Source organism: Pseudoliparis swirei, chromosome 13 (genome assembly GCF_029220125.1).
Source record: "Pseudoliparis swirei isolate HS2019 ecotype Mariana Trench chromosome 13, NWPU_hadal_v1, whole genome shotgun sequence".
NCBI lineage: Eukaryota > Metazoa > Chordata > Actinopteri > Perciformes > Liparidae > Pseudoliparis > Pseudoliparis swirei.
In genome coordinates, this window is record NC_079400.1 from 9,353,035 (window position 1) to 9,379,660 (window position 26,626).

A 26,626-nucleotide genomic window follows, 5' to 3' on the forward strand; every position below is an offset into this window, starting at 1 on the left:
TGTTTGCCGCAGGCCAGAGGGCGAGTGGGTGAGTAATGCGGGAAGTGATTACGGATTATCGGCAACCATCGTGGGTCAAAGGACAACCCACTCTTTCTTTGTGAAGTCGGTTTTATTGTCACCGAGCGTGAGTCTCTGCCTCCAACGGCTACAGTGGAGGGTCAATAACAGCCACAGGAAAGGGGGTGAGAACAAGGCCATCTCTGCCAGCTGTGGGTAGGTGTGCGTGTGTGTGTGTGTGTGTGTGTGTGGGGGGGGGGGGGGTCACAACTCAAACTCCGCTGCCAGTGTGGTTTACCTGTGAGCTTCTTCACGGGCTGGAGCCTGACACTGATGGTCTGGTGGGTGAGCAGCGGGGAGGAGGGCAGCGAGCGCGACACGCCCTCCATTATGCGAATGTGCTGCATGCCCTCGGTCATGGAGAGCGGGGGCACGCCGTAGTCTCCTTCGAAGGCACAGTCGCTGTCTATGCTGCCACCTGCAGGGTGGGAGGGGGAGGAAGAGGCGGAATGAGATGCTTTTCTCTGCTTTAAATAGTGCATTTAAATCTGTTATGTCAGATTCTGCAAATAATGCAAGGAGATATTATATAACTGAAACTGTGATTAAAAGAAAATAACATTTTAGTTGAATTTTAAAGATAAGATCTTTCTTAAATGATATTCTGCCTCAGAGTCTGTGGCTGAATTAATGAATGGACATAATTTTCAGTTTCATTCGAATGACATTTGGATGAATGTGATGACAGAAATACTCAAAAACTATTTGACAGTCTTGACAACTAACAATTATTTCCATTATCAGTCGCCTTGCTAAGTATATGTTCTCAATTAATTGATCAGTTATTTGTCATTTAGACCACATGAGAAATGCCAAGAAAAGCTAAATTTTCCCCAAGACAGACAAATGTACAGTTGGACATATAAAGAGGGACTACCGGTGAACAGGGTAACACTTTTAACTCATAGATTGCACCAAAAAACCTCAAACATATATTATTTCAAATCCTGAATATGTATGATTAAATATGCAAATGAGCCACGATCCTGTTGCTCATTATAGCAAACATTTACAGAACCGAAATCTGAATATTCAAAATTCTTATTTCATTTTGTGACACATTGAGAGTGATGCATCACTCCACTAAACAGAAAAATGTTTTCGGGAATAAAATGTGTACATCTGGCTGTAAATAATAATATATGAACGATCCTCTCAGTAAAAACCTTCGGAATGAAGATAGAAAGGAACATGGGAAGTTTGGAGTTTTGGGATTTATAGCTCACAGTCTTTAAAGATATGTTTTGTGAAATTACATATTTAAAAAAAACTCTCCAGATTAAAAACAGTTAACTACAAGATATCACCATGAAACTACCTCAGATGATTACTTATATTCTGATGATTATTCGTTATGTGTATTTTAGACATTTTCAAATGAAATGATACAGAAGCAAAATAGTGCAAACTCTCCAAACTGCTTTTTTTCCTGTCGTGTCTTACCTTTAATTCACAAGAATATGAAAACCGAGAACGACAGAACATTTAAAAATGACAACAAGCTGAAAGCAGCAAATGACAAACAACTTATTGATCATTGACACTAATACCATTTTCAGTCCGTCAACTCTGTGTTTATTGCACTGTTGGACTGCATTCAAATCTCATTATGTTTATATTCCCCCCACCGCACCCCCGCCTGGAGAAAGTCTACGACGGACACATTTACGAGCACTATGTCAGCACCTCAGCCGGATCCCAACACCAGTATCGAGTGTAACAAGATTGGCGTGACACAGAAGGGAGAGCAGCCCTGAAGGCAACACGTGCTGTCAACTGTAATCCACTGCAGCCCGTCTGACCTCTGTCCGCCCCAGAGCAACACAATATCCCACAAGTGTAACGTAATCCAAATATACAGTATATGTGTTTATACAAAGACTAAAAAAGAGCACACTCATGATTCATGGCAGAGTGTATTGCTTACAACAACAACAACAAAAAGCTCTCACAATGAGCAGTAATTACAGAGGGAGCCCAAACCACCACTCTCCATCACTCACCCACATCTTTTTCCTCTGTTCCGCCAAAAACCACAAATTATGGGAACTTTTGTGGCTTTATATTTTCTTTACACACACACACACACACACACACACACATTCCCCAGTGTATAAAACCCATCTAGCTGTCCGTAAACACAACATCCATTTTGTGAATCAGCTCCAGCTCACGTCCCTGAAGATAGAGCTGCGAAAGGAGAAAAAAAATGGTCAAGCAACAGTCTGCCAGCAGCCGCCACTGTGAGACGTGACACACACACACACACACACACACACACACACACACAACTCTCTTTGCATCCAGAGCAGTGGTTTCATTCCCAAGCATGGACATTCTCCTGCTACTTGGTATTCTGGGATGGATTATTGCTCATTTTTAATGCATTCCAATATTGAATGGAAACACCCAATTATAAAAGCATAAATAAAATATTCCCCCATGAAGCGAAAGAAATTGGTAACATCTTAGGTGAAAAATAATCATCTTAAAGTCACCATTAAATGACAGAATCAAGCACCTTTTGGTGCACGGTCCTTTTGGTGCTTCAGGTAGACTAAGATATGTTGAAGTATAAATCAAAATTAGTTCTGAAGCAATTCCTTAATTTCCCAAAATCCTCCTCCATTTACCCCCTCGTCCACGCCGTCTCTGGGAGGATTTGCGCTGCCGCTTCGCAACGGTGCGCAGATGGAGTCAAACAACAAATCTGTATTGAAATTAGCTGGAATAGCGCAAGTTAACGTTAGCTCCTAACTGTTGGCTCCTAACTGTTGGCTCCTAACTGTTGGCTCCTAACCGTTGGCTCCTAACCGTTAGCTACTAACCGTTAGCGGTTGGTGTCAGTAAAATATTGAACAAAGGAAAATTATAACTTCATGATGATGTAATCTGGTAAAATCTAGTTTTGCAAGACACTTAGTTGTTTGAAGGAATTGTTTCACAAAAATATATAAATAAAGATATAGAGAGGGACTTATGATCAGTTCTCTTTCACTTAAATGCATGACACTTTGTTTTGACAGTTAATATGATTGTACAAAATCTAAGCAATGACAAATGTAGACTTTTTTTGACTAGTTTGTCGTCGTATTTGAAATTGTATTAGTTTACTTTTGCTACTTAAAGCTAAATTATGTTGTACCCGATTACTCAATGAAATCATGCGTTTTCTCAGCACTAAATCCAAAGGTGTGATTTTAGGGAAAAGATGGCGGGCGGAGAGGGAGGAAAAGCCGCACTTCAGTGGTGAAATCCAGAGAACAAAAGCGTTGAGAGGGAAATGATGGTGTTTAATTTTAGACTATGAGGAGAGACACGTTTAAGGGCCACTCCATGCCTCGAAATAAACACAACACCTACTCGTCGAGGTGTTCGGCTCAAACATTCACAAAGGCAGACATTTTTTTAACCTAAAATGATAATTGCCCTAAACATTTCCTGCCAAGCACTTTCACCTCGTTGATTAACATCTAATGTTGTGTACAGCCTCTCCCCCCCACCCCCCCGAAGCAACTGGGAGTTATACAACGAATTACATATATCATTCATTCAGTTTTCCACTCTAAATTATACTTTTTTTTCCCCAGCAGTCGTAAAGTTTTCAGCTATAAAGTCAAATAAAATAAAACTTTATGAACAGGGCCTCCGTGGAGTTCTGCTGTGGAAACATTAGAAGGGGAGAAATGGAGTCTGGAAAGAGGCCGCCAAGAGAGAAGTGTTGCAGGAAATGAGAAGGTAAAGGTGGGGAAAAAGCTTGCTTTCCCAGCAACTCGGCATCTTATTCTCTCACATAATAGTACAGCTCCACGCCTGGGAGCCGCTCAGCTCCACCATGGAGGCAGTAGAACAAAGGACAAGTTGGTGAGCTCAAGGCCTTTTCATGGAAAAGCTAGACGTGCCATGAATCTGTGAGGCCGAGGCTGCATTTTCTTGACATGGAATGTGTTCGCTTACCTTGGTAGACGTGGCTCAGGTGAGGGTCTAGACTGGGCGAGCGGGGATCTGCGTAGTCCTCGGACCCGCCATCTGCAGAGCAGGAAGACAAAGACAAGGAGTGAGCTTCCTTCTCGTCTCCGGTCAGCCAGGTGTGGGAGCGCGGGACCCCCAGCAGGCTGCTCGTGCACAGACCCTCCACGCCCTGCCTCCTGGTGCCCAGGCGGCCTCTTACGGTGGCGAAGGGGGACCGCGCTGCCAAGCTCCGCATCCTCCGCCTCCCCATGGTCAGACTAAACAAGCCTCTATCTCAAGGGCCTGCTCATGCAGATAACAGAAAACGGTTTACATCACAGCCATCGTTGCATGCAGAGAGTCCTGTCCGTTTGAGCCGCGATCACAGACCTCACTGGGCTCTATGGTTCAACGAGCGGGGACGAGCTGTAATAAGCGGGCGCTTCCCGGGAACCGATCCGCATACGGTTAATGATATGAGGATCAATTCCGCCCAAGGGAGCAGGCAGAGTTAGCCACAGTGGATGGAGCTGAGTGGGGTGGGTAGGTGGGCGGCATCACTGGGCCGTGTCACCGAGGGATTGTTTCATATTCCGGTTCAAGTGCGGATGGATCTACTGTAAGGCACGACAGGCCAGCGGAGGAGGAAACAAGTGATTTATGCTCAGAATAAATACGTCCCACTGGAATTAAGTGAGCTATTAATAAAAATATGAACGGCAATGAAGTCTGAAAACGAGTGTAAGCCAGTCGGTTTTCTGTGTGTGGATTGATCAAAGATTGTTGCATCGAGTAGAAAAGCATGCGGGCGTTTCATCCGATTGTGTTCCAATAACGGCGCTCACCGTCAGCCCAGAAAACCCAAACAAATGCTCGACTTTTATCTCTCCCATCGCGGATTCACACGCTGTGCAGCAGGCGAAGACGGACCCGCTGGTGGACACGTCAAGCCTATCGATGGACGGATGAAATAAACCGTGGGAAGCGATTGTGGGAGAACTGGGCTAACGGGGTCTGCAGAGGATTTACAGTGTTCACACAGGAACGGGAAAATGTATCGCATTCAAAAACATGTCATTGTTTGACTGATTTTGAGAAAATGTCAGCAATTCCAAAACATTTACAACTTCTTAAACATCACATTCCATGACTTTCTTCTTCTGAGTAATGGGTCATGTTTAATTACTGTTCGGGCCAATGGTGTGAGCTGTGATGCTCTGCATCCGACCATATGGAGCCAGTCTTTGTAAATGTCTTTGGTTAATTTACATTTCCCAGGCATAGTTGAAGGTTGACTTAATGCTTTCCCGCTGTTTAACCTGCGACTTCAAATCACATGCAGACAGCGAGGCGGAGCCTGTAGAGCGCTGCAGAAACAAGTCCTTTATTTAATGGTTTTATGGTGAGATGTCTGTTTGTGGTTAACACAAGCTTAAGATATATTAACATTTCTTCTATGATGTAAAATATGTCCAGAAATACCACAAATTGTAAATCTTACGTATCTTAAAAAGTTGCTTGCTAACAAGTAGTTAAATGAGACTACTGTCAACTCTAGCTTATATATATATATATAAATATATATACATATAAATATATATGTATATATATATAGATATAAATATATACATATAAATATATACATATAAATATATATATCTATAGTGTTCATTTGTGAAGATTATCTTACTGAAGAAAACATGTACAGATCATAAGCTTGTGTTTGCCACAGAGCTTATTTCCTGCAATAATCCAAAATGAAATGGTCCTATTGGCTTTTTGTCGAGTAAACCAGTGAGATGACATCTTCCTGTTGGCCTACAAAATATCTCATCCCTACAGCACTTCTTTTACACACACACACACATGCACACACAAACATGCATTTATATCCAAACACATTCCAGGTATTCTTTCCCCTCACTCACAGATCCTGCTGCCAAAGCCTCCATTTCTTGCCCGTTCAACACCAACAAACCCACCAAAAAAAGATTCTCACCTCGTGTGCCTGACGAGCCGTATCATCGAGTAAAATCAATGTCGTGAACATCAATACCAGCTTTGAAAACAATGATGTGACGCTTACACACACCGGGCCACGAGGAGCACCTGGTAACGGATGCTGCACGCTTGCTGCACGCCTGCTCTGCTCCTGCAGCGGATCTGATTAGCACCTCACAGACGAGATCAGTCGCTCGAAATGTCACATTCGAGGTGTTAATAATTTAAATGGACGGAGGACAATGCATGTAACGAATACATGGGCGTACAAGTACTTCTGCGAGTGAAATAACTGTTATTCCGGTTCAGCTACATTGCAGCCACCACGTGACAAGTCTACCTATAAATTACATTGGAACTGAGCATCAATGTGGCGCTGCCCTTTTTTCTTCTTTTTCTTCTCGCCGATCGCATTTCTTTCGAGGCTGCACTGAAAGCTTCTTTTCTTCATTACAGATTGCTCTCTTGTTACCAGTGATCAGGCTACAATGTACTGCCTGCACAGATCGATGGCCTATTAAGCGAAGGAACATGAAAGGGGACGGCCGGTGGTTGACAGGGGACAGAGACGTGTTTTCTTTGTGACCGCGGAGACAAACAATGGACATCCTGCTCGCTCCTCGGAGAGCATCTGTCAATCGCTCGGTGGACACCGTGAGTAGTCAAAGGCGATGGGCCGTCTGTAACCACATCCTATGCTGCTGTAAAATCAAAGCGTTGCTCTTTCTGAAGCTAAAAGACCTTTTCCGAAACCGGGGGTGGGGGGGGGGGCTTGAGGCCACGACGCTGTGGTAGAATGTCGAAGGAGCGAGCCAATTTCGCTCCTAGACAAAGAGTCATTATGGGGAGAAGTCAGCGTGACATCTGAAAGTGATCCCTCCTCTATCATTACTGCTCACACTGACTTTGATGACGTTCACAGCGTTCAATGTGACCTCCGCTCTAAAATGAGGCTACTTTTCCCCAAGGTGCTGTCTCAGGGCGATGACTATAGATCGTGCCCTTTCGTGTGATCACCTTTGGTATAAATACCACCACCCCCACCCCCCCCCCCCCCCCGCCCCCCGAAAAGACAGAAAGCTACGTCATCATTAGGGGTTTTGATCTTCATGCTAGATGTCTCGAAGAAACTCCGAGTAACCAATCGAGAAGGAGGTGGGGGGGGGGGGGGGGAACAAATCACGATTTGAAACGGACTCGGTTCTTTTTCCGTGACCGATCGATCGCCTCGCACTCAAAACGAGCCAATAAGCTCGCACCAGAGAGAGCAATCGATGCTCACAACGGGAGGAGAAGAAGATTGCCATGTTCCCGAGACACAACCCGGATATTCGAAGAAGAATAACATCCGTCGGCTCAATGACTTCACTCAGTGCCAGTGAGAGATTCAGTTTTAGCTTCAGGTACTTTATTTCTACCTCTTCTGATTGCCTCTGTCGGGCCCTAATGTTGCCGTGTTGTCAATCCCTTGGGTTCTCGCCAGTAAGCAAACTAAGACCCCGTTTACATGATGGAAAAACACATATATTTTCATGCGTTTTGGCCTTTCATTTACACAAAAACAGAGGTTTTATCACGGAAAACGATCATTTCTAAAAACTCCGGCCAAAGTGGAGATTTCTGAAAACTCCGTTTTTGTGTTTGCGTGTGAACTAGGTCAAACGGAGTTTTAGGTTGTCAAACGTCACAGTATGCGACTAAAAATGCTTCACGTCATGTGAGCGTCCTATGTTTACAGTTAGTTTGCTTCGGTGCGCCCGAGTTATTTCCTCCTTGACAGGAGGATACTCCTCGGAGGTCTCGGACGGGTACTGTTCTAAGAACAATGCCAACATATCCCTATATTTAGTTTGGCATGATTCCCAATCCACATTATCGAGTGCTTTATTTGCCTTATAATCTAAGGCGACTCGAAGCAGCAGCTCCACTTCGCTGTCTGTCCATACAAATGAACCTCACGCCATATTTACTCTCTAAAGGAAAAGGAAGTTGGTCGTGTTTTCCGTAGTAGTTGTTGGTTTTGAGAATTCTGATTGGTTTGCATGTCTTTATCCTTCTCGTTACACTGCCGACTACAGGTTTGGCATAGTTATGATGGCGCCCGGGGCGTGTTATCTGAGTTCATATAAACAGAAACTTTTTTGAAAACGACCTTGTGTGTACGACGTTATTTTTGAAAACGGAGGGGCAGAAATATTTGTTTCTGTAAATACCCGGCCATGTGTAAATGTGGCCTAAGACCCTGACTTAATCTGCGCTCTCCATGTCACAGCAGCTTTTCATCACCATTCATCAAAATAATCTTCAGTCTTCAATGACTTTGTTCTGTTTTGAATGCTTTACACCTAGGCACAGAAATACGTTTCCTGCATACTTTCACAGCGTGACAGAACAATAAATAAATGTCCATGTTCGGAGCAATAAAATGACACATTTCAAGTTAAGTGCACGCCATCCTTTGAATTATCCCGGAATCCTATTATACGTTATCTTTCTCCAGAGAGCTAAATGTTAATCTATCTAAAATCCCTATGAATCTGATGCAGAGACGGAGGGATCATAAGCGAGCCGGGATATATAAAATACGCTGACATTTATTCGGCACACGGCAGTCCACACACAGATGAAAAAAACGAGCGTGGCACGTCACATGGAGTTGTCGTGTGTGAGCAGATATACGGTCGCAGGCAATTTACCCAAAAAAAGATAGATTTTAAAAGGAAAGTTTGAAATTGGAAAAATGCGCCGCGTGCCGACTCATTGAGAGAACGGCGAACGCCGCAGCCAAACTGGAACTGTTCCCGTGACACGAGAGAAGAGGCTGCTGGGAAATGCCGGAGCCTTTCAGCATGACGTTCACGTGTGCAGATGGGCTCCCTCCAATGATGACTTTGATTAAATCACTAATCATTCAGAAAAATGAAAGAATGCTCACTGAAAGGCAATCCCCAAACTATCAATTAAAGCTCAAAGAATGCGTGCGCTGGCGTTCGGCTCTGCATTGACATTCAAGTTGCATTCAATCAGAGTCTCAAGGAAGAGAAGCATTGTCATGAATCACAAGGCTGCAGTGAGCCTCACGAGAACGCAGACATCTGTTCAGGGAAGTTGGAGGATGCGCGCGCACACACACAACCACATAACCACACACACACACACACTTTAGCTTTTACAGTCCTGGAAAACAACTCTCAGCCAAGTTTCATTTGGTTTTGGGTCCAAAACGTTGAACACAGCCGGGACTCTCAGCTAGTCAGGTTTTTGTTTCGATGAATCACAGTTAAAAGACGGGAGTGGTGAATATTATAGATGTAGAACAACAAAAGCACAAGTTATACTTCTTCCATTAAAACCCCTTGCTTTGAAAGGGTATTACTTCATAACATTGAACATTCATTACCAACTGTACTACGATTACTAACAGTCCAAAACTCAGCCAACCTGCTGCTCCATCAGGACCGTGTGGATTGGTTCGTGGTGACAGAGGCAAACACCCTCCACAGCCATAACACCATTTTGATTTAAATAGCTGAATTCACCTGAAACACAACAGTAAACCTCTCGTGTGGTTTGACCTCGTGTGGAAGGAGGTGTGAGGCCTGAATAATCACGCCTCACTCCTCCCAAGCAAAAGCTACTTTGATGGGGAGGACAAACTGCACCAGTTATGAGGGATTCCCGGAGAGGCACCGCTCCGTTATGGACCGTAGATGTTGCCAGTCTGGGAAAGCAGGAAGGAGACGAGGGAGCGAGGGAGAGCAGCAGAGCTGGCAGTTTCACAAGCTGTTAACGGCGTTTAGGACAATGCTCATTTCAGCTTTGATTTAAAATGTGTGTATCCTACTCTTTTACAAGCGAGAAACAAACAGCCAGCCAGCAGGAGAGCAAAGGAACTGATGTACTGTGTGGGTAGCAGACACTTGTGAATGCTTTCTAGTGCCTACTGCCATCCAAGCTGAGCCGGTACACACTCTGTACCAATAATGTGGACAAAAAAACTCTTTAAAGAGGTAAAAAAAAAACAGTCAGTGTAAACAGAGAGTATTTAAGATAATATAGCACTGCAAATAATTGAGATGAATCTTTGTTGTGGCTTATTTGTTCTTTCTGCGTATTGGTTTACGGGGCCGAGAGCAAAAACTAAAATCGGTGGCATCTTCTAATTTGCTGAGCGACTGCAGATGCAATAAAAGAAGAATTATCCCAATCATGCCCAAAGCAGTACCGGGGTATCTCGTGTTGTCCTGTTTTTACATAACTGTTGGTTATCCAGTGGCAACGACAAATCCTAAAGCTGGTCTTTTTTTAGATCGTATAGCGCTGTTTCGGCTCCTTTCTTTTAACCTCATGTTATTCTATAATATGACCTACATTACCCAACATGCTTCTAGTGTTTGACTGGCGGTCTTACGTTGGCTCATTTAAATGTTTCAATATCGTAAGTCAATGTTTTACATTTTAATATGAGATCTGTGTTAAAAATAGCTCATTGAGATGAAGCCATAAAACTCCCAATTTATAATTACTGAAGCATCCATAAGGGTGGTTTATAAAAGATGATTTCTGATTCCTTTATTTATTACCAGTCGCTTAATAAAACTACAATAAAAACATAAACATACAAGAGAGACATTCATTATTCTATGAAACTTCAAAATAATAACGACGGGTCTTCTTTAATTTAAGCAAAGGGAGACTTAAAGTATGTTATGTTTTCATGTTTTATGAGGATGTTTATTAGTGTTATACATGAAACTGTATTCAAAAGTCTTAGGTCTGGTTGTTATGCACGTAGTTAAAAATGAATAAAACATTGTGTCAAGATGTTCAAATGACAGCCCACTGCTGCTAAATAACTACGGATGGGTCAAATACAGAGAACAATTTCCCCATGGCGATCAATAAAAGTGGAGATTACTTTATTTTTCTTTAAATGCATCAACGAGATGTATTCACACAATAAAGTCCCACAAAATGAATAAATAAATCGTATTAATTGGCTGATATTTCCTATGGAGATAGCAGATATGCCTGCATCAGTACTGTCGTACATGTTGGCTGATAAGTATCAATACGTTATCCAAAATGTCTGCATTAATCTAGAAAAAGTGTCTCCGTTACAAAGTTGTACAATTTGTATAAAACATGGGGCTAAAGAAACAAATTCAAGGTATCCTTATCAAAAATTATGTGTTTCTTATATGTACAACAACAACAAAAATGTTGGCCAACATATCAAACATCAATATTGGTATTCACCTCAAAAACAGTAATAATTGGGTAGAAAAAAAAAGGAATTATATCTAAGGTTTTTAACTGATATATCTTCAAGATATACCTGTATAGTGGTGGACTTGCCCCAAACATGACACCCCTGCTCCCCCCCGCCCTCGATAATGGCCCAGAGCCCATGACCCTGGCCACCGAGGTACATGTAGAGGACAGCGAGCAGCACGATGGTGGCGCCGGGCCAGAGAGATGACGCATATGCGAGCAGCTGAGTGCGTCAGGCTCTGGCCAACAGCACCACCACTCAGCAGTGTCCTGGATGGATGGAGGTGTTAGGATGGAGGAAGTAGGAAGAAGTGGAGAATGTGTGTGTGCGAGAGAAAAAGATTGATGTGCCCCGACTCCTACACTGCCATCCGAAGCCGAGTAAAGCCGTGTCGCAGCATTGAGTGGGTGGGCTTCGTTTGAAAAGCGGAAAAAAAAAAGAAAAAAAAATTAGTGAAGACGAGTACCTTCAATCTGACACACCACTGGGGTTACATCACAGAACGGAGAAGTGAAACGCATGAAGCAAAAAATAACCCAACGGAAGTGGAAGAGTTGTAAGGGATTTTTGCTTTGACTGCCTTGAGACTCAGTGGGAGAAACAAAAAGCTGGTATGGCTCCTGGTCTGCCTCCAGGCGATCCAAAGGCTTTGTTCCTCTCCATGTTTAATCCCTGACAATCACACACAGAGGGACCACAAGAGAAGTGATGAGCAGACGTCCCACCTGAAGGTTTCCCCATCGCTAATACCACCAACGTCTCTTTGGTGTCGACCCCTCTCGGAACATTAATAAGTTAAGATCAATCGTTTAGTTGTTGTACACAATTTGCCCAACACGATCTCTTAGAGCCAAAAGGTTACGACTTTTAAATATTTCTTCAGTTTGAAAAAAGAAACTCCAAAATCCATATATATAAAAATAATTTATAGAGGTCACGCGGAGGAAAGCAGCAATTCACAAAATTTCCCGAGCAGCAGTTGTCCAATAAAAGCTTTAAGGAGTTACAAAGCTCAAAAAAGGAATGAAATCTTCCTCAGCCCACGCAACGCCCCGCCAACAAGTTTCACGAACATCGTGGAAGTGTTTTTTCCGTAAAACTCACTGGCAAACCAAACCGAACACATAACTGTATCAGCTGTATTCACCCCGTTAGCCGTTAGCTCCGATAGCCACTAGCTCTCCTCCTACAGAAGCAAGTTACAGTGAGCGACAGTTCAACGTCAATACGTGCAGTCGTCTCTCCGAGGGCAGCAAATCAAGAGGAACAGTTCGTCATCCGCAGTGGAAAAGTGTGAATCACTGCGACCACGAGAGGTCCTTGAACACACGGACAGTCATGAAGTACATACATAATATAAAAGGCTATCAGTCCAGTGGAATGCAAGATTGGCCGTGGACGGACACACACACACACACACACACACACACAGACAGATGAAAACCCCACTCACACAAAGACCAAATACTCAATCACCTGGCGGTGATATGGTGGTAAATAACCACATCGACAGGCTTAGGATCCGTAACTATCAGTAAATTAAGGAGAAAGAGGTTAACATTATTCTTTATTTGATAAGTGGACGACGTGCACGTGGACCAACACCTGCTCCGTCACGTCTGCTGTCGAGTACACCGGGATTTGTGTTTCCCAGTTAATGTGCACGTCTCCGCCTGCGGCACAAGAGGAGCGCCACCTCCGGGTTGCCTTTGACCTCTGGCTGTTGACGGCGAGAGGAGGAGCGAGTGCGCCTCCTGCTAATCTTGCAGATGTCTCTCTCTGCACCGACGAAGAGTGTTTAATGAGAAAAGGTTGGGATCCCGATAAACTCGCAAAGGGAGGCAGAGGGAGGAAAAACAAGGAGCTCCTGCTTGCTCATTACCTTGGAAGATATTTACTGCCTTTTGAATCACTGCGTGATTGTGCCGTTACCGTACGGCGGCTTGAAGAGGAATACTGCCAGAGATGATCCTTCCTCATTCAAGGGCGTTTTCACATGCTTAAAAGAGGTTATTAAACCCCGGCGAGACTCAATAAAATGCCTCTAATTAAGACGGTGTATAACTAAACAGAACGCGGTACGTGTATATGCCTTTGAAAGGTCGTCAATTTATAATGTGAATGTTTAGAATGTGATCATATCGCCAAGATGGTGTCTTCTTGGGGACAAAATTGATGTTACAATGAAGACGTAGAAGGAAGAAATGTCACCACAAAATGATCCGTCCTTCATCAACGTCCGTTTGGTTATCTCCCTGTTTGGATTTATTAATTTACGTCTGCGTTTGGTTGAGTTTCACCTTTATATCTCGTGTTTGTGAAGATTACCATAAGTAAATGATTAAAAACAAAAATATTTGAGGGATGTTTCCTTTCGCTGCCACTGTTAGTGCTACTCTGCACCTATTACTGACTGCAAAGTGAGTTAGACTATAGTTTGCTCTCTATAACAATTATTTACCTCCAACTTTCATGAAGAGGAAAATTAGATTTTTACAACTTGACAGTTACAAATATCTCAAATGAAAATGAAAAAAATATATACTGTATATATATAAAGTTGAAATGCAACGGTGACTTGACTTTACAAACACAAAGCTACATTTAGAACATCAGACAAACAACAAGCGCTGGGTTCAGTGTCAAAGACGCGACTGCAGGCAGTAGATTAGTTTACGACGCCACATTTACGGACTAACTCGTCTCACGCGGGTTCAGACAGAAGTTAATTTAACTTTTCACAGACGGCCTGCGGGCTGTGTGACTAATGTAAATCATTTTGTGGAGTGTCCATTTGGTGATATTGGTTTTGAAGAGCGGCGACTCTGAAATGAGTAATGTTCTGAAAGAAGTCCACCTAATTGAGGGGCACTGAACGACGGAGCCACAAAAGGCTTCGAAAGGGGAGAAAAAAGAAGAAGAAAATGCCAAAAGAGAACAACAACAAACACAAAAGCTGCTCCAAAATAACAGAATCCAATCATTCATCTATTTATATAATAATGTAATGCTTTGTACCCTTTTATTCGAGTGACAGTGTGAACCTCAAACCAACAGCGTCTCCAAAACAACCACAAGCGTAAAAAAGACGAGCATAAAAAAGGGTGTTGGAAAGAAAAAGGTCATGGGGGACAAGTGTCATTTAGTTTTTCTACTCGTTCCAATCAGAGCGCAAAGCGTCCAACAGTTAGGGAGCGAGAGAGAAAGAAGGGAAGATGGAGGAAGAGAAAGAAGTGGCCATAGTAACGGAGAGAGGTGAAATGGAAAGACAGACGGCCCGTACTGCTGCGACCTCTCTCATGGCGCCGGGTGTTATTCTTATCCTTTACTTGCCTACAGCAGAGCAATAATTCACTCTGTTCTCAGTGTCATTGTGGCGAGAAAACCACACACACACACACGCACACACACACAGACCATCTCAATTGCAATAGAGATGGAGCTACAACTCCATACAAGCAAGCCTGAATAATGAAATACACATTAAATATAAACTAGACTGGAGGATTGTCGAGTCTGCAGTGCCACAGCGGACACCAACACTTCCACATGGGGGGGGGGGGGGGAGTAGGCTACAGTATGTAGCTGGATGTCTTTTATCATTAACATGACAGCTACAGCCTATAATACGACACGTATATATTTAGAATAGTGTGAAACCTATATGTAACAGCTGGTCCCTCGAACTGATGCTCGGACCAAACTGACCCAGAAGAATGTTATTTCAGACGGCGTATTTTGTCATGTTGAGGGAACAAAAAGATAATATTGCTTTGAATTTAATATCATTGGGAATAAAGTTAATAAAGTTTATACAGAAAGAACCTTTCATCTAAAGATGCAACAAAAGCTGTTGCAAACAATGTCACAATCTCCAGGATATGGGTCAATGTGTGTGTGTGTGTGTGAGAGAGAGAGAGAGAATTGTATTGTTTTTCACAGATCCATTGTGGAGCTCTTACATAAATGTTTCATGTGCAGCCTTCAGCTGGGCCCTTTATTCTGCCTCGTGTCGGTCTCATTGTTCGGTGCTTTCCGATACAGCTGAAGCGCTGTCGTCCAAACAGATTGTGAATTGATGAATGCTGGCAGGTTAGGTTAAGCACTTTGAGGGGTGCGTAAGACTAGAAAAGTGGGACATGAAGTCAAATACCATTTTACCTTCTATAGAGACAAAGACATACCCTGAAAACCACACCCAGACAAAAAACGCCAAAACAATCACAACATGCAACCATGGGGCTGAAATGCTACGGAAATACCAGACTTCAGCATCTCAAAGGATTATTTGAGCACTTTATGTTTGCGGGGGGGCAGCTGATAATTAAAATGATGGTTTGATGAGTTAAATATGAATGCAAGGCTGAAAGTTTTCTTCAAACCAAGAGGCTAAAACATACAGATATTCACTTTGAATGATAGAAAATTGAAAATAAGCCGCTTCATAAAGTATTTAGGAAGCTGATGAATGTTTTGTTTGAACGGTGACTGGAAATATTTAAAGATTAGACTTCGAATTAGACTTCTGCCGCTTGATGAGTCCATCTACGAATGATCTGTTGTGGCACATAGCCCAGCGGGATCGATTAAGGTGGATCGATTGTTTAGTCGGGCGGGGGGGGGGGGGGACAAGTACCAACCTAGACAGACTGGAGGCTCAAAATTCATTCATTGATGGCACGTTAACTGCCGTCGAGCGGAGACAGGCGGCGGGACGCATTTGGACACACAGCTGCCGTGGGTTTCAGTCCACGCCTTGCTGCAGCTCTTCCCCCACCCGACGCTCGCTTATGCAACCTTGTGTTGTGCTGCGTTCATCACGCGGTGTGAAGAGACACGATATCCCTCAGAACGCTCGGCTAGCAGTGGCACTGCCTGCCATTCAGAGGCGCGCAGCGCTGAGTGGCAGTAATGAGCCCATCCACATCAAGAGGCACAATGAGAGCCCAGTTTCACCCAACTGGCTAAAAACAACAGGATGCCGCTGAAGAAAGGGGGGGGGGGGGGACAAGTCTCACATGGCATCAAAAATGTAAATGGGCCACGATCGTGTCGTTTCAGATTTCTCGCGGCCGAATGCACAAAGAAAAGAAGACGAATGAATGGAGATGGAATGGAAGAAGAGAGGGCCAAATGGATGGCAAATGATTGGCATCTGTATAAATAATACTAATAATGAGAATAAATGGATGATGAAGGGGTGGAATGAGTGGGACGTGACCAAATAAAGGAAGATGCGGGGGTGTCGGGTAAAAAACGACCACTCCGGGATGAAAAGAAACGAAGAACAGTCGGACGGATGTAACGAGGAGCCGTGACGCCGTGGTGAAAACGGTGGAGCGAATAAGGATCGATGAGGAGAGACGAAGGAGGAGGAAGCAGCCGCAATGAACAGAGGAGACGGAGAGGGATGGGGAACCAACTCCGGAGGAGGGAGATCCTGAAAAGGAAGGAGTGAGGAGGACGAAGTTTGGTCATGAGACGGCGTGGATGAGAAGGAGGAGGACGGAGCGGTGGGGACTCATTAGCCTACGTAACGCTGGAACATTAAGCCTTCCCCGCTCCACCGTTTCATCTCCCTCTCTCCTCCTTTTGTTCTCCAGAAATATCTGAGTGGGCGGGAGAGAGAGAGAGAGAGAGAGAGAGAGAGTGCGAGAAAGAAGGAGAGAGTTACAGTAAGTGAAGTGATGACAGAGTGAGGGGGAGAGAGAAGGAACAACAGTGACGGAGGAAGCAGATGAGAAGTGAGCAGGCACGAGCATCTTTAGAGAACCCTTCAAAAGGACGCCAGCAGGATACCCGACCTCTCTCATGTCACGCACCGCACAACTAAATACACACCGTGTGACGTTCAGGAACACCTCCGGTGTAACACCCTGTTCTGTTTCTCCTGTGTTCCGTGTCTCCTGTCTCCTGTGTCTTCTCTGTCTTAATTGTTTAATTCCCTGCACCTGCCCTCAGCCACTCTTGTCTCGTTAGTCTGATGTCGTACACCTGTGTCCCCCCCTATATATTGTGTCAGTCTTTCCCTTGTCTGCTGTCCGATTGTCGTCTATGGTTCCGTGTCCTTTTCCTGTCGTCCTGTCCGTGTTCCTGATCCTGCCTGCTTCGACCCTGCCTGCCTGCCCTGACCGATGATCCTCTGCCTGCCCCTTTTGGACCTTGTTTATTTTGCAACTGTTTTGCCTCATTAAAGAGTGTTTTTTGTTATTTATATTTCGTCCAGCCTGTCTCTCTGCGCCTGAGCCTCACCCCGTTACACTCCTAGTCGTGACATCCGGAGGGTTTCAGGCGGGCGTTATAGTTATTGCTCCTGCAAACCTCAGAAGATTTCAGGCCTTTTTCTTTTCATGAAATGTATTAATAGGCTCATTAAGCTTCAGGGGCAAAAATCACAAAGCAAAGGCCAAATATTTCCCGATGGAGTTTTTTTTTAATCGTCTGCAGTTGAGGCGAGCGGTACAAATAATCATATGACGAATCAAAACCTTTACAATTTGGATATTTGATGATAGATTTTTATTTTATTAGATTAGATATTCCTTTATTTGTCCCACAGTGTGGACATTTCAGGATCACAGCAGTGGGTGCACATTAGAGCATTCATAAAAGATGAAAATAAAAGACAAAAACAATACTAAACATACAGAGGAAACACAATATACAGGCAGTGACCAAAGTAAATTTCCAGCAGGTTAAATTGTCCAGGAAAGTAAAGAGTATGTTGTTATCCGTCAACACTTTCCGTGTATTAATTGAGAAAATAATGAGTGGATTAGTCGATAATGAAACGAAATGTTTCTTAATTCGTGCGCAATGTGGAATCATCTCCAGCTTTTGCGCTGAGCTCATTTCCAGTAACAACTTTAAATGAAGTTATTTGGTTAACGTGATTGTCTCACTACTTGTGATTTTTGCCACTTCTGACTTATTCTTAGAGGTGCTACTGTGTTCCCAGATCTCAGCAAGTAACCCAATGTGTACCACGTCAAAATAACGATGAGCTGAACGATTAAATGAAGAGAAGTAGAGACATCCGTTACAGAAGGAGGTTTGAAATATCGGCTTGAAAGAACAAGAGAGTAAGATTATGATGGTGATAAATTGTTTGGTGTCAACTTTGGAAAAGAGAAAAGTTCAAGGAGCATTTAGAGTTTTTTCAAGGCTGAGCAGAAGATGAGAGAGAATTGTTGGCCGACTGTAGATTGAAATAATTTGATTCTATTTTCAGAATAAAACCTAAACTTCAGTACAAAACCAAAGCAAATACTTTCTTGAAAACTTGCTTTGCAGAATATAATCATAAACATAGCTCTGAATAATTGAAGTCAAAGTTATCGCCTTTAAAACGTGATGCAAACACAAGAGGCAACACAAAATAAATACAGTCGGATTTAAATCTGATTAAAAGAATAAATAAACAAGATAACTTTCATTAAGTTGGCAGTTTTTGCTTCTCTGTGCCACATAGTGGCTCTGAGTGGAAAAATAAAATTAAGTGCGACACGAAGATCTAGAGTTAGATGAAGGGAATGAAAAAAAACATGTAAACCAATCAGCAACAGCAAGCAGAGATACTCGTCGTTAATATTGAACTCGGAGGACAAAAAGAGCGACTGATGTTAGCTGAACAAGTACGAGTCAAGTCTTTTTTTTCTTCTTCGGTCACAATTTCCTTTTCTAATAGTAATCCGTCACACACCATGGCCTCTCTGCCTCTCTTAGTCTTCATGTATGTTCAGTGTCTGTCTACACACACACACACACACACACACACACACACACAGTGTCCATGCTCAAGGTGTGGCAGAGATGGCTACTCCGTGGGTCAAGGTGACCGAGCCGCCACAACAGAGCAAACAAATCAGAGCGGGTTTGACACGTGCTGCTGAAACCATTGTAAGAAGAAGAAAAAAAGTGACACTCAAGGCTGCTCCACACTTGAAACACTCCACCTTAAATAAATACAATAAAGTACACATTGAGACGCCTACACGGTGCACGCGAGCTGCTCAGACTTGCACTGTGAAAGAGAAAAGGCGCAAAACAAATCCGGAGAATACAATTAACTGCTGAAGCTTGACGAAGAGGGTCTCTTTCCAAAGCCAGTTTACACCACTCCCCACATTCACGTGCAGAGACTCGCACATCTGCACCCAACCACCCAACCATCCAACCATCCATCCATCCACACATCCATCCATCCACACATCCACACATCCACCCACCCAGATTCATCCGGCTCACCTTTGTCAGTCGAGCGCCGCTTCTGCCTGGGCAATAAAAATCCTGCACCATAGTGAGGGGGATCCTGAACAAAACGGAGGAGATCGTAGGGGCACGGAGAGGGGAAGGCAATAACTTGGGGACCCAAAGAGAAAGAGAAGAGCAGAGAGAAAGCAAGCTATTGAGGGAGGGAAAAGAAGGGAAGAGAGGGGGAGAGAGAAAGAGAGAGCGGTAAAGAATGACCCAGACAGGCAGAGAGCTCTCCACAATGTGAGCGAGGGAGGGCGAGCGCCAGGTGTCAGTACGCATACACTCACGGAGCCGCGCACACATGGACACACACACACACACACACAGGCAGACCGGCAACTCTCTCTCGCTTTCTTCCTCCCCCTCCTCCTCCTCTCACTGGCAGCATTAACTCTCCCTCCTCCTCCTTCTCCTCTCTCTCTTCTTTCAGCCAGGACAGAATTACTTAACTCTTTCAAAGCCAGTGATCTCCAACCGTGATCGCGTGTGCTACTTCCGCTCGTGCCAATTGGTTTTCTATACCAATTTGAAAAAAGGGGCAACTCCCGGATAACAACGTTTAAATGACGAACGCATGAGCAAGAAGTTGCCCGTTTAAACCTCACGTGGAGCAACGTTAGCATTCTCCTTTTTGCTCTGCCGTCGGTCTTCACCGACTCCCCGAGGGGACATATCTGGCTCGTGAGCTGCTAAATGCTCCACTTTGTTAAACTTGGTCTGTCTGCCAAGTGGTGCTGGACAGGTGTGCAGCGTGTCGTCTTCTGAAAACAGCGGCACGCTGATGAGAGCGGGGCGAGCGAACCAAAACACAACAACAGCATTGAGCCGTGACACCAAAACAATGAGCTGAAAGACGCCTAAAAGCTCACCAGAACGGTTTGTTGATCATTTCCTGTGAGTTGGTCACTTCGACAACCCTTTCCGATGGCATGTCATCCGTCACTCGTCAAGCTGTAGGAGGTGAACGCTTTAGTCGGAAAACCATTGATCTCGCCAGTTAAAGTGACCAATTTAGCGAATTCTGCATGTTGACCCAAAACATGTGTCGATGACGTCCTCCCTGCACACAGCACACAAGTTGGAGGAAAATAACTGCAGTTACAAATAACGCTTTTCTATTCAAGTGTCCCATGAAGCCATGAAAGTGTGCCAGCATGTTTTCTTAATCTTCTACGATAGCAAGCGGAATATCTTCGGGGTTTTGGACAAGACATCTGAGGAGGACGTCATTATATTTGTGATGGTCATTTTCGAGACTTAACCAGCTCTTTTCAATGATTCAAAACACTGATCCACAGATGTATTGATGAATTAGCCCTGAACTGAACAGTCGGCTATTTAAAAATAGCCCCAGATAAGACCTTGTGTGTCCTGCTCCAGCGAGACACTGTTCCCAGCAGCAAACACATGCGTGAATGGTCTCGCCAGTGTCGGCATATTCAAGGCCTCTCGCTTTCCATGACCATGAAAACAAAGAAACAACAGCCAGCATTATCTCTGCTCAGTCACAACTAAGAAAAGACCCAATATCTAGGTCACAGGAAGACCAACTGCTGGATATCAGCTACGCCTCCCCCTTTGATCAAGCTGTCAACGTGAGCACAGAGTAAAGCGCCGACTCAGATCCCGTATAAATTATCAGATGGAAGGATTGCGGTGACGGACTTCCTGCCCGCGGCCAGCTTGAAAAGACCATAAGGAAAATGCACTGAAAGGAAGGGACGCGAGTCGAGCGAGAGCCGCGGGACACATCGAGACGGTGGCGAACGGGAGTGAGACTTCCCACTATTGACGTTGTGATCACAGGGAGCGGAGGAGAGGTTAGACCGATGCTTCTTAAGCCCACGCACTGCGCTGCCCACGCCCTACTGCTGGAGCTGGAACGCCGCTTCCCTCTTCACAAAGGAGCCGCATGGGAGCGGCGCAGCCGGAAACCTCCTGCGCTGGCCTCCGTTTAAATGTCACCGCGCTGCCACAAAGCGAGATACATTAGTCAGGACATTGTGAACCACCCGGCGATGTCACTATTCAGGACCCCCCCGCTGTGGGCAGCCGAATAGCCGACGGGCTCGAGTCTTACACGCACTGTACCGATTTTAGACATGCACCAGGCCCTTCATACAGATTTATGACGGCAATCAAACCAGAAAGTGCTGAACGCAGGAGGCAGAGTGATGGCTCGACAAACTGAGGCCTGATTCACGCCTTCTCTCACACATCGGAGTGCGCTGCGGCGACTGGAAAGCACAAGAGGATGTGCTTCATGTGATTGTTACAGAAAGGAACAGTGTGCAGCCGAGTACAATCGACAGCAGTGAGTACGTGCCATTACGGGAAAGGATGCACTTGACAGCATTGGTTTTACTTTTATTTATTTTTTTATTCAGCGTTGACAATAACGGGACGTCTTGAGGGCTTTCTTCAAAGTACCGCATGAGGGGACAAATTAGTTTCTATTCACAGAAGACATTTTGTAATCATCGCAGTAGGAACGGTGTTCGTTTCATTAATAAAAACTACGGGGAAATATAAAATAGGACAAGACTAAAATTATAAAATGAGTGGTTTTGGCAAAACGTTGAGAGAGAAATATTCAAACTAAACAAAAATGTGATTAGAATGTTTTTTTGTCGACTAAAAACGTGTTGGGTTGTTGACAGATATAAATGACTAAAATGTGACTGAAACTAATCTAAAGATTAAGACTAAATCTGGAGTAGCTGCCAAAATAAACACTTCAGGAAAAGCATAATGACATTATTAACAAGTGTCCTGGTGAGCGATGGAAAAGGAATTCAGTAATTATTTTTGAAACGATACGCCGTTGCTTCTCCTGCTGTTACTCGTCAAAAAGTCTCCTGTGGAAGAGGCCGATGCGAAGACATCAAACTGAATGTTTTGATGCAAATGATGCGACAGCCTTCAGTCGCCACGTCTCAACTCCACTGAACACCTTTTCATTAGTCGCCCATCCCTCCTGGTGATTTAGCTCTTTGAATGTGAAGAGTTGTTAAAATTATTACCTCTGGCTGCAACTAATGATTGTTTTCATTGTGGTTTCATCTCTAGACAGTTTTCATAATCAAGCAGTTAATAAGTTAGTCTATAAAATGTCAAACCATTGTGGAAAGTGCCAACCAACACATTGCCAGAGCCCGAGGTGACGTCTTTACATTTGTTGTCTTGTCTAACCAACAGTTAGAAACCCACAGATATTAAATCTACAATGATATATAACAGAGAAGAGACACAAATCAAGATATTTGACAGCTGTACACAACTACTCTTTCTTGATAAATTACCCAAAGTCAAAATTGTTGACTATTACTTTTCTGTTGATTGAAATGACTTGGCATTTCATCAGAACAACTTTTAATGGAAAAAAAGTATCAAAGAGAAACATCCAGTTTCAGAAATACAAATATCCTTAAATGAGACGCGTAAGCATCTCAACGCTAACTCGAAATATGCAGTTGAATCTAATTAAAATGTCCTCCCTCAGTCAAGATGGCATCCATACTAATATAACGTGGGTGAATTCAGGGAGGGAATTAATCTGCAGATGCTCCGGTTAAAAATGAAATCAAACTTTTCCAAGCGTGTCAGTTTTTTGAGCCACAACAAATGCCAAAGTGTCGCCTGCAAAAGACTCGCCAAGGCCTGGTGATTTTCAGCCTCGCCGATTGCCAGGAATGCCTCGAGGTATGGGAGCGGTTGTTGATTCCTTTGTGGAGGGAGGAGGGTCAGGAGGAGTGAGGAGTCAGCTGTGAATGACGGCAGAAAGCTGTCAATCACCACAACCACAAGAGGTCCTTAAGCAGAAATGAGCAGCAGAAATGTGTCCAGTAGTATAAGAGATCAGCTGTGGACAGACAGACAGCCACACACACACACACACACACAGGCGGAGATTATTAATACAGCCTTCTAGACGGACAGCCCACATTTCACCCACACAACTACAACCCGACGACTGTTGCTCTCGGATTTACTCCAAACGAGAGTGTAGCTGCGTATCGGCATTCAAATTCTCACCGAGTCCCAAAAAACGCCTTGCGTAACAGTGATACTCGTTAAACGGAGCAGTTGGTAAGAGATATACGCGTTTCGAGCTAACATTAGCAAGGTTCATTAGCAAGTCATTACCTAGCGTTAGTTAATAGACGCCATCTTTGTCTTTTTAATGTGTTTTTACTGCCGAGTCAGTTTGACCTCCTGGACGTATCCTTCAAAACACACATTGCAGAGCCTTCGGTCGGCTTCTCTCTGAAAAAGCTTTTTCTAAAAAGGAGATATTTATGAAGGGAGTGCAGTTAGTAACAGTGCGGGCTCCGAGCTCTGATGGATTGATGGCGTAGCAGCGCGGTCCAAGCGAAGGGTCCATTGCTCTAAATTTTAAAAAGAACTGCTGGTTCAGTGAACACTGTAGTCCAGCAACATTATCAATTTAAAGTGTAACAAAGTGACTCCAACCCTATAAGAGTAAAAATGACTCTTTAATACCATGATATTGATTTCAGACACATCTCCCGGGCCTTTAAATATGACTCAGAGAGGATCCTCGAAGAGGTTTTCAGGCCGTCACATTCTTGACCCTGAAGGACTCAAAGGGGGTATTTCACTCGAGGCGCATGGGGGGGCTTTGACAAGGGCGCTCTGTGCATCACGTGGCCCCACTGAGCCATAATGTCGGCCCCTATGAGAGCCTCCCAGAGTCAGCGGAGTGCCACTGTTGACACTTCGGTCAAGTCGTCTCTCAGGCCCGCAGCCCTCTCGACGGTCCGTCTGAATCGTCTCTGACCTTCAGCGTTGCCCGCCTGATCGGCACACCGCTGTATCGTCTGTGACCCGGCGCTGGGAGCAACTTCTCCCGTTCCTCTGCGTTTAGTTTTTTTTCCAGGGAGGAGGATGACGCGGGGAAGTGACAAGGTCTTCCTCCTCGTGGCCCTTTGAGTCAGCACTCATGGATAAAACGCCACAGAGCGACTCCACTCTGGAGTGGTCTAAAAGATGAATTAAACGACCAGCTTCGAGACCAACTGCAGATGAATTTATCTCCCGAGCTCTGATGAGGGGAACAGAGGACGCTGGTTCATCAATGTAACAACTTTCCCCCCCCGACAGCTCCTGGTGCTGCAGCGTTGCTTAGTCACCAAAACGCATAAAGGCACCTCAGAAATAAATGTCACCAGCTGGGGGAAGGAAGCTTAAGTGACACGTTGCAGCGAAGCTCAAAGAGGTCGTGGACGTCAGGCTGCTGTTCTTAGTAACCAAAGGTCGCAGCTCCTCTCGACAGCTGTGCACCGTATTGATTCACTGATCCATCGTCTGCTTTGCCGTCTCCAGTCTGTGTTTACACGGCGTCCTAATGGTCACGGTTAAAAGGGGAATTAAGACACGCAGAGACTTCTGAGATAAAGAGGAGTTCACAGATGAATTATGCCCGACAACAAAGAATGATGCAAACAAACCTGCAAATCAAGTCAAGCAACAAGTTAATCTGCAACTTTTCTGAAACATGAAATATTGTTCAAGTAACACATTTAAAGGCAAACCTTCTGTCTGACACCAGCTTAGTCAATGTGCCGCTTCCTTTCTCACAGCAACAAGGGCTCTGGGACATTTTGATGGCCATTTTCTATTTTTTTTAAACAATAAATGGAGAAAATAATAGGCAGATTGATGAAAAAGAAAGTAATCGCGAGTTGTAACCCTAAATTAGAGCGTCAATTATGTCCGCCAATGTCAAAATGAAAGAGCTTATTTGGGTAAACGTCTGCAGTGGGTGGGGAAACATGAAGGCTTAAATATGATATCCCTCTGCTGGAGTTTTAAAAACCTCATCCACTGAAATCCCTCCATTCATTCTCTCTTCTTCTCCCCCCCCCCGCCTGGGTTCATTAATGCCGGACGGAAGAGGACATTCTGTGGAGCAGTAGGTGCCAATCTGTCGCTCTGTGGAGATCAGCCAGAATCAGCTCACATTAAGCCGCTGCTGCTCCTCTATCCAATTGGTGCAATGATTAATTTATATGCACAATCACTGATGTTCACTGGATATTCCACGGCTTGCTTTGTATGCAAGTAGTAGCAATATATATGTAAATGTGCAACATCTGCATATACATGTCCCTCGGTTGCAGTCGTTAGATTCTACAGCACACAGATGAAATCAGCCATGAATACATAAGCAAAGATGGACTCAATAACAGGTGCAGGTCTGGATTTGGGGTCTACAGAGGGATTGTCTGATATTAGACCATTTATTTTAACCCCCGTTTCATTTTTTGTGTGAAAGATTTGCCAAGAGAGAGCCATTATTTGGCTTTAAATTAACTGAAATACACCATGTATTTCTTTCTAATAACCCATACCAGCCAGTTTATTTAGAATAAAAATAAAAAAGTATGTCTCTATTATAAACAGCTTTAGGCATGTTTAGCTTTTCTCCTCATAGACAACAGTAAGTTTATCACATTATTACATCATTTTGAAAATACCAGAAAGCAGCACTGGGATCAAGCCACGCCACGAGAAGTGAACAGATAAATAAACCCAGAAGGGCACTCGGAGAGCGCAGAACCTTCGCCAAGGTCGTTTCCATAAGTGAAGGATGATGCATAATTTAAATGGCTTCTTCCTCGGGGCACGCTTCAAACATGTTTAATGAAAATGTGCGACGGCGGTAATCCTGGTGACAAGCTAACAAACCGTGCCGAAAACATAACCTCCTGGGCAGCGGCGATGCAAGCTTATTATCGGCCTGTGTGCTTTAAATCAACTTGTGCACAGTCGCATCTCAAGTGATCTTAAAGGAACATTTGTACAAAAAAATAATATGAATTTTAAAAAAGCTATGGCTTAACTTGATTTGCACGGTGCGGGTGGGTTTATCTGCAGTTTTTAGGATTGACGAAAATTAGCCGGCCTGGTGTGTGGCTGTGCCTTAGCGCTCAAAGCCTGTTTGTTGATCTGATGATCTCTAATTAGATTTCTCCACCACTGTGGGAGAGGAGCCATCAATTAGAGCGCCGGGATAAGGGGGACCGATTCGATTCCTGTCAAGCACCTGCTGCCTGTCAG

General features: G+C 44.1%; 1 protein-coding gene across 4 annotated transcripts in view; it reads right to left on the reverse strand.

The window, feature by feature from the left end:
* tanc2b (tetratricopeptide repeat, ankyrin repeat and coiled-coil containing 2b) overlaps positions 1 to 26,626 on the reverse strand; it is a 140,804-nt gene that overhangs the window by 65,904 nt on the left and 48,274 nt on the right. For 3 of the 4 annotated variants that reach the window (XM_056429844.1, XM_056429845.1, XM_056429843.1), the window contains 2 exons: positions 4,018 to 4,089; positions 299 to 478 (listed from right to left, as the gene is read on the reverse strand). In XM_056429844.1, coding sequence (XP_056285819.1) covers positions 299 to 478; positions 4,018 to 4,089 — 252 coding nt within the window. Of the gene's footprint in view, positions 1 to 298; positions 479 to 4,017; positions 4,090 to 19,534; positions 19,675 to 26,626 lie in introns of those variants that run through there. The other variant, XM_056429847.1, reaches the window with a different exon arrangement.